Source organism: Rhododendron vialii, chromosome 5a (genome assembly GCF_030253575.1).
Source record: "Rhododendron vialii isolate Sample 1 chromosome 5a, ASM3025357v1".
Classification (NCBI taxonomy): domain Eukaryota; kingdom Viridiplantae; phylum Streptophyta; class Magnoliopsida; order Ericales; family Ericaceae; genus Rhododendron; species Rhododendron vialii.
The window spans coordinates 27,176,244-27,188,149 of NC_080561.1; the positions used below are offsets into that span (position 1 = coordinate 27,176,244).

The 11,906-nt window shown below is 39.0% G+C and overlaps 1 protein-coding gene and 1 long non-coding RNA gene across 3 annotated transcripts; one reads left to right on the forward strand and one right to left on the reverse strand.

The window, feature by feature from the left end:
- The first annotated feature begins 523 nt into the window (after positions 1–523).
- LOC131325642 (importin subunit alpha-1a-like) lies at positions 524–11,670 on the forward strand. 2 transcript variants are annotated; one of them, XM_058357990.1, is made up of 11 exons: positions 524–848; positions 5,260–5,356; positions 5,446–5,537; positions 5,630–5,761; positions 5,954–6,139; positions 6,662–6,825; positions 6,934–7,012; positions 7,176–7,304; positions 7,482–7,609; positions 7,700–8,078; positions 10,739–11,670. In XM_058357990.1, exons 1-10 carry the CDS (start codon positions 642–644, stop codon positions 8,070–8,072), a joined length of 1,587 nt encoding a protein of 528 aa, XP_058213973.1. In that variant the 5' UTR covers positions 524–641; the 3' UTR covers positions 8,073–8,078; positions 10,739–11,670. The 2 variants fall into 2 exon arrangements, with proteins under 2 accessions (XP_058213973.1, XP_058213972.1); XM_058357989.1 differs by having other exon boundaries at positions 7,700–8,074.
- LOC131325644 (uncharacterized) lies at positions 1,226–2,046 on the reverse strand. Its single transcript, XR_009199774.1, has 2 exons — positions 1,968–2,046; positions 1,226–1,780 (listed from the first exon to the last, which is right to left on the reverse strand). It is a non-coding gene; the product is annotated as an uncharacterized LOC131325644 (long non-coding RNA).
- Positions 11,671–11,906: the final 236 nt, after the last annotated feature.

Sequence of the window (11,906 nt, forward strand, 5' to 3'; positions counted from 1 at the left end):
ACCAAAAACACTTACACAAATATTTACATTCATATTGGGCCCACACACGCTACACCTCTAGTATATGTGGGCCCCACTAAAAAATGTGAGTGTATGTTTAAAGTGTTTGTGCCCTTGTGGTTGAATAATAATTGGAGAGTGTTTTTCACGGAGCATCCTATTCAAAGAGCTGTTCAATCTTGTTCGTCCATTTCGATTTTGAACGGTCCAGATTTTAATGAAATTTTTCCGAAGAAAAGTTAATCACAATTAATTATTACCGGTCATAATTGATTTTCAATCCGAATTGTCCAAAAACACTTTGAACTGTCGCGATTGAGTTCCGTAAGTTTTCCTTTACGGAACAGCCATAAAGAAGATTTTTTCTAATAATTGTTATTGAATTCCTAAATTTTATTAGCCCCAATTTATTCTCTAAACTCAAAAGTCAAATACAGTGGCATTTTTGTTATAACACTTGATACTTTCAGAAGTCAACGACTCCATAGTTTAAAGTTTAACTTAACAAGCCCTCCATCAACCCCAGCCTTCCGCCCTCTCTCTCTCTCTCTCTCTCTCTCTCTCTCTCTCTCTCTCTCTCCAGTCTCTCTCTCTTCGTAAGTGTTCTTGATTACTGTTGACGACTCTACGATTGGTCAACCATGTCGCTGAGGCCGAGCGCGAGAACCGAGGTTCGCCGGAACGGGTACAAGGTGGCGGTGGATGCGGAGGAAGGTCGGAGGAGGAGGGAAGACAACATGGTGGAGATCCGAAAGAATAAAAGAGAAGAGAATTTGATGAAGAGGCGACGAGAAGCTCTTCAACCTAGTCAGCAGTTCCCTCTTCAATTTACCTCCCTCGACAAGAAGGTAGCAAACTCTTTTACCCTTAATTTCTCGAGTTTCGGCTTGCTTAATAATCCTTTTGAATAATTTGTTTTGCCTCTATTCAGATATTTTTTTTCGTCTTGTTAGTGACGCGTCAACAAATGTGAGTAAATGCAAAAAAATAATCCAAAGTGTAAGACTAAATTAATAATTTAGTCATTGTGGTGGTTATATGGCACACATACTGTATTAGTTATGGGTTTAATGAGACTAGTGCATGCCCGTGCTTTAAGGCACAGCGCAATACGTTTCGGTTATACGCTTGGCAATATGGGAGAGAGCGAAGGAAAGGGATGTGATGGTCCTGTAATGATTTGATCACATTGTTACCTAGGGGAAAGGGATGTGCTGGTCTGTAGTGATCTGATCAAACAATACCATTCAAACGAAAGAGGAACAAAGTCCACAACAAATAAACTCCCAATTGGAATACTTTTTAAGATACATATGTTATCCTGGTAAAGCTTTTAAGAACTTTTAAATTCACTTTGTCGTGTCCTCAGCATGTCCCCTGGTAATGGATACCTTATGTGGCGTGTCCAGACATGTCTCCACGTGTTATCGACGTGTCGCGTGTTCTTGCAGTGTCGGACCACAAAGTTTATCCAAAGTCAACCAAAACAAAAAATAAGAGAGCTACACAAAAGTTGGCATAAATAATTAATTCACTCCCTACTATTTTCACTCTGTCAAATATGCATTTTAACAAACACAAAGTGAGCATCTTTGAAAGACAAATAATAAAAGTTGTAGATAAAAAAAAATTACCATCCACAAATTTGTGTTAGGGCCATTTAGAACTCAAAAAATCCAAACACCCCAGCTTGCAGCTTATACTATAAAGAGAAACTACCTTCTGATGTGTTACCCTAAGCGGAATAACATTAATGGTTCCAACTTCAGAATCACGATAGCTGCAAAAAATAAAATTAGAAAACCCATAAAATTAGAACAAAGAACCAACATACCATAAAAGTGAAGGAAAAGATGGATACAAATCACCTAATTTCATTCAATAGTCTTTAGAAATGTCTCAAAAGTACCACACAAAAAAAGTCTATGAAGTACCAAGGAAAAAAGAATAACTATCAGAGGTCATACCACTGGACATGAATTTTTTTTTCCCTTCCTTGCAGTGGTTATCTTTTTCTTTCCCTTATCCGCGACTGTTCTTTTTTGTCTTAGTTACACGAAGCGGGAGCGGGGGCAGGGACGGGGGAGCGGATGATCATAGAAGTATGGGAGCGCCATTGGGAGCAGTTAGGAAAAATTATTAAAATTATAAATATATTTTGGAATTTTATATTGTTAAATGTCAATATAAAAATATTATTCTAGCACATAAAATATTACTATTAAAATTATAAGTTTCTAGTTATGTTTCAACATTTTTATTGTAGCACATGATTACACAATAGAGCTCTTGTGCATATTAAGTAGGCGTAAAAGTTAAGGGCGGTTAATATCAGATGTGCTCACTAACAAGATCAAAACAACTTTAAAGGTACCAATTGCAACTTGAATCGTAAGTCTCTCAACCGTTTTTTGGGTGTAAGTTCCCGTATAGGTAAGGAACGAGTTCCCGTCGTCATTGGGACGGGTTTCTTGGAGTTTCCTTCGACGGGAACACGGAAACGCGTATCCGTCGAAAAAACGTGGGCATAGTTGAAGGTTCCTGCAACTAAGCTTTTTGTTTTTCCGTAGCCATTGCTTCAGCCTTTCTTTTATCCCTTCTGACAATAAAGAGTAAAATCAATCCCAAACTTTTAATGTATAAACCAAGAGCTTGTAGTATTACCTCATGCAAGCGCATAATGTTCTGCTCATCGCAGGTCACAACACCAGTATGAACTTGAACCTATATGTGCAAAGTCAATAGAAAGGAAAAAATTGTTGTAGATGATAAAAAAAAGAATAACTGTAAGAGGTCATACCATTGGACATAAATTTTCTTTTCCTTTTCCCTGCAGTGGTTAGCTTTTTCTTTCCCTTATCCGCGATTGTTCCCTTTTGTTTTTCCTTAGCCATTACTTCAGTCTTTCGTAAAAAAAAAATCTGTATAAACCAAAAGGCCATGACATGAAGAATTGGCTTTGCACAGGCCATTACATGAATAACCCATATTCTACCAATCCTAATAATCGAGATCCAAAAACTAAACTGTAGAATTTGGAAGCGACAACTGCCATCAGTTTTCGAAGTTCGAAACCGAACGAAAATCCAAGTTGGAAAACTTCATAGGCCATGTTTAGGCAATCAGAGTTTGGAAATCAAACTCCCAAACAAAAGCCGTGTATTAGCAATAGTAAATCAAATTCCCAAACAAAGGCAATTAAAACTTTAAAAGGCCTAGAACCAAATAAATTCTATCCAAACAAAGGTATATAACCAAACAAAGGCAATGAAAACTTCAACAAACTGAGCAACAGGCCACATTATTTTTCCCGCAAAAAAACCCTTGGATGAGAGGAGTCTTACTGGAGAGGGAGAACCAAATTGATTTTCTTTATGGGTGCTGTTTTTTTTTATCCGAGCACTGAGCTCTTCTGTGTGTGCCGGGGAGTGGGTTTTACGGAGAGAGAGAGAGAGAGAGAGAGAGAGAGAGAGAGAGGGGAAACACGATGGAGAAAAGGAAAACCGCTGGGTAGACAGGTGTGGGAAATAGGTTGGAATCAATGATTCAATCCAACGGCCGTAACTTATTGAAATTGTGATCCGACAGTTGGACGGGTGCTCATGTTTGTATGGGTAGGCAAAAGACCGTTCTGTTTTATAATATAGATTCTCCATATCTTTACGTATTTTATTCTATTGGTCAAATAGAGTTGTTTCTTAAATACATTATACTATGATGGGAAGTTAGTATCAATGTTTAATAAGGAATTTGGTCCTCTCTCTGCCTATAAAAGAGTGTTTAGGGTTCCATCAATTTAACAAGATAATAAGTAGCTAGAAAGAAAGGCAAGGGAGAGAAACCCGTCTTTCACCTAAGGCTTAATGCTCTATTAAAATTATGATCGCTTCAATCGCTAACCGGATCACTCAAGTTCCGCATGAATGGATCCCAGTATGCCGTTCTTGATTCCTTAACTTTTGCTTAATGATTGTATATGTGATAATCGCGATATTTCTAGATCTTGGTGTAACGTAGGTTGTTAATAACTTAATTGTTTGACGCCATTAAAGAATAATTTACATATTAAACCAAAACACCTTAGTATTTTATATGGATCAAGGGTCAGTGTTTTCCGTACTGAATGAGTTTTACGGATTATGATTATTGGAATGAGTTTTACGGATTACGATTATTGGCCGCTCTTTAGTTCATGTTATTGACTAAACGGTAATTTTGTATTTAGTTCAAAAATACCCACTATTTTAGACAACTCATTTCCCTTATCTAAAGGAACTACATGGTATTTTTAGTAGAAACAAGTGGTATTTTGGCATTAGTTTGAAGACCAAAATATTATAGTTTTAACTTACCCTAGTATCTTCTCTTGTTAAGCTAAATGTTTTCCGTTGATATTTTTGAAGTTGTTATTCCATATAATCACTTTCCTTTTTTCACCCCCATGTCGCCACACGGCGGGCATGTTCATCCCAAAAAGATTGTAAGGTAAGTGAAATGAGAATTTTTTCCTGATCTTATGTAAACCGAGAACTTGAAACATACGGTTTTGTCTAAACAAATTTTAAACTTTTTTCACTAGTAGCCTGTGGTCTTTTTTTTTGTTGACAAAATGAATTCTTTTTAAGTTCTTTTTTTTTAATTTTTTTTTTTTTTTTTGGGGCGGCGGGGGGGGGGGGGGGGGTGGGGGGGGTGGGGTCTCCTGGTGGATATAGCAAAAGCTATGGTACAACACTATTGCTATGAATGGTTAATTGTGGCTATTGTTTCTTCTCACATGAGAGTTGAGACTTTCTTGCAGCAAAAATTATGTTGAGTTCAGTCATTTTTTGGTAATTTATCCAGGGTTTGGGTTTGCCTTACTAAGCTATTCACTATAAGGTTTTCTGATAATCTTGAGGGTTAAGTGTATAATGTTCTCTCATTGTGCTAGCTGTAGAGTTTCTGTGTCGTTGATAAGTGCGAAGTCTATGTCCACATTTTTCCATAGTAAACATGTTTAGTGATGGATTCAACAGAAGTTGTGATAATACTATGCTGTAGCTAGGTTTGGTCATTGTTTGTGAGGTTGGAGGTTCCCTGCGCAGAGAAAGCTAATCTTGGGAATCATTTATCCTAATTTGGATTAATTGTTTGGCGTCTTCTAACGAAATCTTCCCTCTTTTCCTTGAATGAAATCCTAAAAAGCTTGTAAACTTTATTATGAGGATCCGTGATTGGTTGTCTGCTCTGACACATGCCATTCTGTATGGTTCGTTGCAGTTAGAACATCTACCTGCAATGGTTGCGGGTGTTAGGGCTGATGATGGCAATTTGCAGCTGGAGGCAACAACTCAATTCCGGAAATTGCTCTCAATAGGTGTTGATTTGGTCCTGATTCTGTGAATTATTTTCTTCTCAGTTTGGGTCAGTAGGGATGTATTAACATTTACTTTGATTTTCCATCAGAACGTAGTCCTCCAATCGACGAAGTTATTCAATCAGGTGTTGTTCCACATTTTATTGAGTTTCTTATTCGGGAAGACTTCCCCCAACTTCAGGTCTGGCTTGTCCTATCCATGATCTGATTTTGGTTACAGTATTAGTTCGATGGTTATTATTTGCATTCTTTACGATTTCTGAACTTTTGTAGTTTGAGGCGGCTTGGGCACTGACGAATATTGTTTCGGGTACATCTGAGAACACCAAAGTGGTGATTGATCATGGGGCTATTCCCATTTTTGTGAAGCTTCTTAGTTCTCCGAGTGATGATGTTCGGGAGCAGGTACATTCTTCGAAAGATACACTTTTTCATTCCTTAGTCCTTTTTTCCCCTTTCTAGTTCTATTTCTATCTACCTTTTTTGCTGGCATCAGTTTACTGCTTCTAAATCCTGTCTTCTGTTGTGCTTAAATGATAATTTGAAAGTTACAACTACAAATAATGGTGGTTGGGTGCCTTTCTTTCGGACATGTAGGCAGTGTGGGCTTTGGGTAACGTTGCTGGTGATTCTGCCAAATGTCGCAATATTGTCCTTGGCCATGGAGCATTGCTTCCTTTGCTGGCGCAGTTGAATGAGCATACCAAGCCATCCATGTTACGAAATGCTACGTGGACTCTTTCAAACTTCTGCAGAGGAAAACCGCGGGCTGCTTTTGATCAGGTTAGGCTCTTGAATGTGCTGTTTCCCTATTCTATTCTACTAATTTGGACTTCAAGGTGGGGTTTTAGGTGTCCTTGGACATGGTGTCATTAACAAGGATACTTTGACATCTTGTGTATCTACTTCTTGAAACAATAAGTTTTGAGGCTGCAACTTTTGTGTTTCTGTAGCGAATGGAATTTGAATTATATTAGGAGAACAGAACATCATCATGTTTGTGTGGGTATGTATAACTACTGACACCACATTTGAAAAGCTTGAAGCCTTGAACTGAATTCTGTGATTTCATTTTGACATAATTCTGTATGTTGTCGAAATTGCAATGATGATTAACAACACTCAATCGCTTGCTGCACTTCATGTTAAGATAATCAGTTGACCATCACAGTGCATAACTGGGTGTATGAGCCATTCAGTAATCAAAATGCTGCACGCTTTATGTCCTGTACATAGCATGATGCTTTATGACACCTGTAGATTAAAATTTTTCCTGCTGTCTTTTTTCACTGATATATTGGACAGACAAAGCCTGGGCTTCCAGCTCTTCAGCGTCTCATTAACTCAAATGATGAAGAAGTTCTGACCGATGCATGTTGGGCCCTCTCATATCTTTCAGATGGTACCATTTATGAAACTCAAGCTGTCATTGATGCAGGTGTATGCCCCCGGCTTGTTGAGCTATTACTGTGAGTATTTTAATCCCAGACATGTAGTTGTCAAGTACATTTGGTTGCGTACCGCTTTGTATTCATCATCTATTGCGTTCCCTGACACTGAAGTTTCTGGCATACCAGTCACCACTCCTCTTCGGTGCTCATTCCTGCCCTTCGTACAATTGGTAACATTGTAACCGGGGATGAAATGCAAACTCAGGTATTAAACTACTTTAAGCACATGTGTGTTGGCTCGATATAAATGTTCGTTCTTGTTTTTAAATCTGATCTTGTTCTTGCTCTTGTTCTTGTATTGGCTCAATGTTTATGTTTTCCGTGAAGTCGAGCTGAAAGGTGATGGAATTTTTTTGCCATTCCTCCAGTGTATTATCAACCATCAAGCACTACCCTATCTTGTGAACCTGTTAAGTGGGAATTATAAGAAGAGAATTAAGAAGGAAGCTTGTTGGACAATATCAAATATCACTGCTGGCAACAAGGAGCAGATTCAGGTAAGTGGTAAAATCAGGCCTGTTTTTCAAGATGGTTTCAGTATTGACCTGTTGGGTATAATTTTTCCCGTTTTCAGTTTTAGAGTGGTTGGATATTCATGAGATGGGAGACATTGCCAGTTCTGATACCTTTTTACATTTTTGATGCTTGACTCCTTATTTTTGAAACCTTCACAGGCTGTTATTGAGGCTAATATTATTGGCCCTCTAGTTCATCTACTTCAAAATGCGGAGTTAGAGATCAAGAAAGAGGCAGCTTGGGCAATCTCAAATGCTACCCTTAGTGGTAGCCACGAACAAATTAAGTATGATATCACAGCAAATTTGTTCCCTCTTGAGTTTTTTGTATTATGTTAAACTGGAAATGTACAATCTCATTTTACTGTTGGTGACAGGTACCTTGTGAGCCAAGCGTGTATCAAGCCATTATGTGATCTTCTTGTTTGTCCTGATCCAAGGATTGTCACTATCTGTTTAGAAGCGCTTGAAAACATTCTGAAGGTTGGTGAAGCTAATAAGAATTTGGGTCATACAGGAGATGTTAATCTTTATGCTCAAATGATCTATGATGCTGATGGTTTAGAGAAAATCGAAAACCTTCAGAGTCATGACAAAGTTGAGATTTATGAGAAGTCAGTGAAAATTCTTGAGACGTATTGGCTGGGGGAAGACGATGAGACACTGCCGCTAGGTGATGCTTCCCAACCAGGGTTTGAATTCGGACGGAGTGAGCCTCATCCTCTTTTCGGTGGGTTCATTTCCTTTTGAAGGTCAGTAAGCTACTTGATACTCCACTACTACCGTTTTTGTCCATTCGTGTGATCTTGATGCTTTACAATTAATTTTTCTTAATTCCTTCTTTTCAGTAAAATATGATATGAATCTTATTAAGGAAGCTCTTGATGGCATGTACCATTATTATTATGGTGCCATGCACATTTTACTTTTGCCGCAAACTGCCCTTGATTGGATTCTAACCATTGATTATTCCTGCTGGATCCGAAGGCCGTTAGGAAACAATGACTTTTTTTTCTCTCTACAATGCTTTTCTGTCTGTTCTCTGCTTTCTCCTCTCTTCTATCTCTTAAATTTTCACATCACAACCCCTATCACCCACCCTATGTGGTGAAATTTTCTTTAGGTGCGGCCATTTTGCACTCCCTTCTCAAACCCACAACACTGTTATCAGTTACCTCTGCTTGTACAAGAATCAAAGCAACAGACTTGTTCGAGTCATTGGAAGACACTGAAAAGCTTCCTGAGATGATTTCTACACTGATGATGGTAATATAGAGGTCAAAGAGGGTTTGGTCGATGAAGCTTCGGTTTCTAAGGATCAAACATCGCATGCAACAACGATCCAATATTCCAATCCGAGGACAAGAGCTTAGACAAGTAGGCAGGGATATAGAGTGGCGATTAACGGCTTTGATCTGGAATCAACAGAATTTATTTATGACAAAAAAAGACTTATTTGTGCCAGGTGTTTGCGTGTCAGATGTTTGATGCAAAGGGAAAAATGGAGCGAACGAGTTAGCTTAGAATTCCTGACTGGTTCGTACGTTGGGAGAGAAGACAGTGGGAGGGCAGTTTAGGTAGTTGAATAAAATGGACGTGGCAAAATTATGAGGGTGCCTGGCATTTGCATTTTCATTTGTTTATGATACGAGATCAACACAACTCAGGAAAACATCCGTTTTTGCCAGAGGATTTGACAGGCAATAGGGGATAGGCATGGGAAGTGCAGTGACCCATTCCACGAACACCCTCTCTTTGCCAAGCAGTGATTCACCACCTTATTAGTATCACTTCTTATAACTGACTAAACTCACATTCGAAATTGAATCCGGAACCATCTGTTGTCTTCAATGATTACCTCAACGTTCTGAGTCTGGGAAGCACAGGTACGCCAAAAACCTTGCTCACGGGTAGGGGTACGGCGTGGGTACTGCAAAATCGTACCGGGTACTTTTGGTATCTTTGGATATGGCAAGGGTACTCCGTCCGTACGCCTTGGGTATTTTGCGGATCTATCTCACCGAAAAGAAGAAGAAGAAGAAGAGGAGGATGAGGCGGAGGCGGAGGCGGAGGAGGAGAGAGAGATAGATAGATAGATAGATAGATAGCAGCCTTGATGCAGCAGCTTGTGTTCAATCTTAACAGCTGCAGCAGCTGCTGCAACAGACGCAAGAAGAAAAGGAAGAAGCAGACCTGTAGGGTTTGATTAGTTGTTGGGCTTGTCTACTTATTGGGCTTTCATTTGGTTATGGGTTTGTGGGCTTTTCTATTCAATAGATATAAGTGATAGTTGTTTGGGCTCCTTCATTAGATTAGGCTCTGGGCCTATTAATTGTTTATTGAACTATAATTGGATTTTCTAAAAATGTTTTGCAATTTAAGTGATATAAATATATTTTTTAACATTTAATGATGTAAAAAACATAAAAATAGTAAAAAATTATATATATATTTCCCGTATCCCCTCCGTACCTATACCCTACTTTTTTGGGATTTTGCCATTTCCCTTACCCGTACCACATACCGGTACCCGTGCTCTATAGGTTCTGACACGCTCGAACCTCAAAAAGTAAGAGACCAGTGGAGTCTGTTAGTTTCCACCAGTCTGAAGTGCGGTAAACCATAGTAGCAAGTTGTGTTGATTCTTTCCAGACAAGAATAGCAACCGCATGATGTGCCCCCACAGTTAGGATAGACCAGGGCCAGCCCAAGGTATTTGAATGCCCTAGACTAAGTGGTGAAATAGTGCCCTACATAAATTTCCTAATTTAAAAACAATAAACAGAAATACTTATCTATTTATATAATTTTCATTTATACTATTCAACATGGTACCCCAATTTGTGTGATAGAAGAAATTTTTTTCTGCAGGATTTGAACCCAGATATTTTATGTGCAAGAGCAAACAATTTAAACACTTTACCACCAAATGAGTTTGTATTATAGTTGCACACAAAAAATACATATACTTATCTAGGAAGGGGTGTCCTATTTTTGGCCCAAAATGTGGAAGCCCAAGGCGGCTTCTTGGGCCTCCCAATGGGCCGGCCCTGGGAAAGACTCGGGTTCCTCCTTACAAACCAGGCATAAGAGACCTGTAGCAGTTTTTGTCCTAAACAACCGCTCCTTTACTGGTGCAATCTTTTTAGCTCATCTTAGACTTTCTATGTTTGGATTTGCAGATAGAAGTGAATAGATTTAGCATCACTCGTCAAAGGATCAAGAGTATAACCTTTATTTTCTATTTTGTACTTTCAGCCTGCACTTCCTTAATGGGTTCATTAGATAGAAATTTCAAAAATTTCCCAGCTGTTCTATGAAGTTCAACCTCAATTAGATCCCTCCACTAATCAAAATGCGCCTTTGTATTTAGGCATACTTCGTGTTTTGAAACGTGCAAAATCTGAGATTTGCAGGACTTCTGGAAGGTTATTTAATTCCATCTCTGGTGGGAGGAAACTGGGATTTGCGGCCAATTGTCACGCACCTTCTCAATTTTTTGTGTACAGTTCATACAGGCATGGCCTAAAGGGGTCGCGAACTAGCTTCGGTTTCCACTTGAGACAAGATTAGATGGTGGTGGTGGACACTGATGTGGTGGGAGGTTCTGTTATGTTGCCGTGGGGCGGCATTTTGGGAAAGCTAGGATTCGCCATTTGGGAGTCGTCGGGAGTTTTGATATGACATACAATCAACTATGTTGTCCGTTATGTTTGTAGCTGTAGTTCATTTACAGTAGGTTGCTGGGTGGTTGTCACTTTCAAAAGCTCTCCTCCCCAGCTATGAGTTTGAAATGAGATCGAAAAACTTATTTATGGAGGGTTCCGTAAATAAGTATTACAGAGGTGAATACGGACCGTCCAAAACACTCCGTTCAAAAGTGTTTTAGACGGTTCGGATTTTAAACAAACTTAGTTTCAGTTTGTTTAAAATCCGGACCGTCCAAAACGCTTTTAGACGGTTGGGATTCACCCGCTGTAAACAGTCTCTCTCCATGAAATAAGTATGAGAATTTTCTCACCCCTTGGCAACTTGTATTGTACTTGTTTTTTTCCCTCTTCTTTCCTGCTTCAAATGGGCACTGTGAAGTTTTAACGATTCTATTTTCATTTTACTTTTTGATTTGAGCTACGGGGAATATTGGTTATAATTAGTTGGGGGAAAATGAGAAGTTGTAAGTAAAAATGCGATTGCAAGTATTTCTGATGTATTTTTGGTTGCCTTGGCCATGTGGCCCAATTATTGTACAACCACAAATACTTGCATATTCATATGGGGATCCATACACACTACATATCCGGTGGGTGGCACCCACAAATAAATGTGAATATGTTTGTATTTGTTTGTGTAATGAGTTTGTGGTTGTAGACTGTAGGGAGGTATTCTTGAACAGATACATTTAGTTGCCGAACACGTGGTGAATAAAAACACGTAAAAGATTGAACAGGACTGATCGCCGATCAGTGCGTTGAATGGCAATAAAGGCCAATAACATGAGAAGTCATTGGTGTAAACTGACTGTTCGGCAGATAGAGACATTCTGATTACTTTTGGATCAAGTTACATGTGAAGTAGCTGGTCCAG

Bases quoted from the DNA above. Each gene is read 5' to 3' on its own strand.
- LOC131325642 (XM_058357990.1), top strand. From the start codon at position 642: ATGTCGCTGAGGCCGAGCGCGAGAACCGAGGTTCGCCGGAACGGGTAC. The intron at 5,357-5,445 runs GTGTTGATTTGG...ATTTTCCATCAG, and splicing joins CCGGAAATTGCTCTCAATAG to AACGTAGTCCTCCAATCGAC. The intron at 7,610-7,699 runs GTATGATATCAC...TGTTGGTGACAG, and splicing joins GGTAGCCACGAACAAATTAA to GTACCTTGTGAGCCAAGCGT.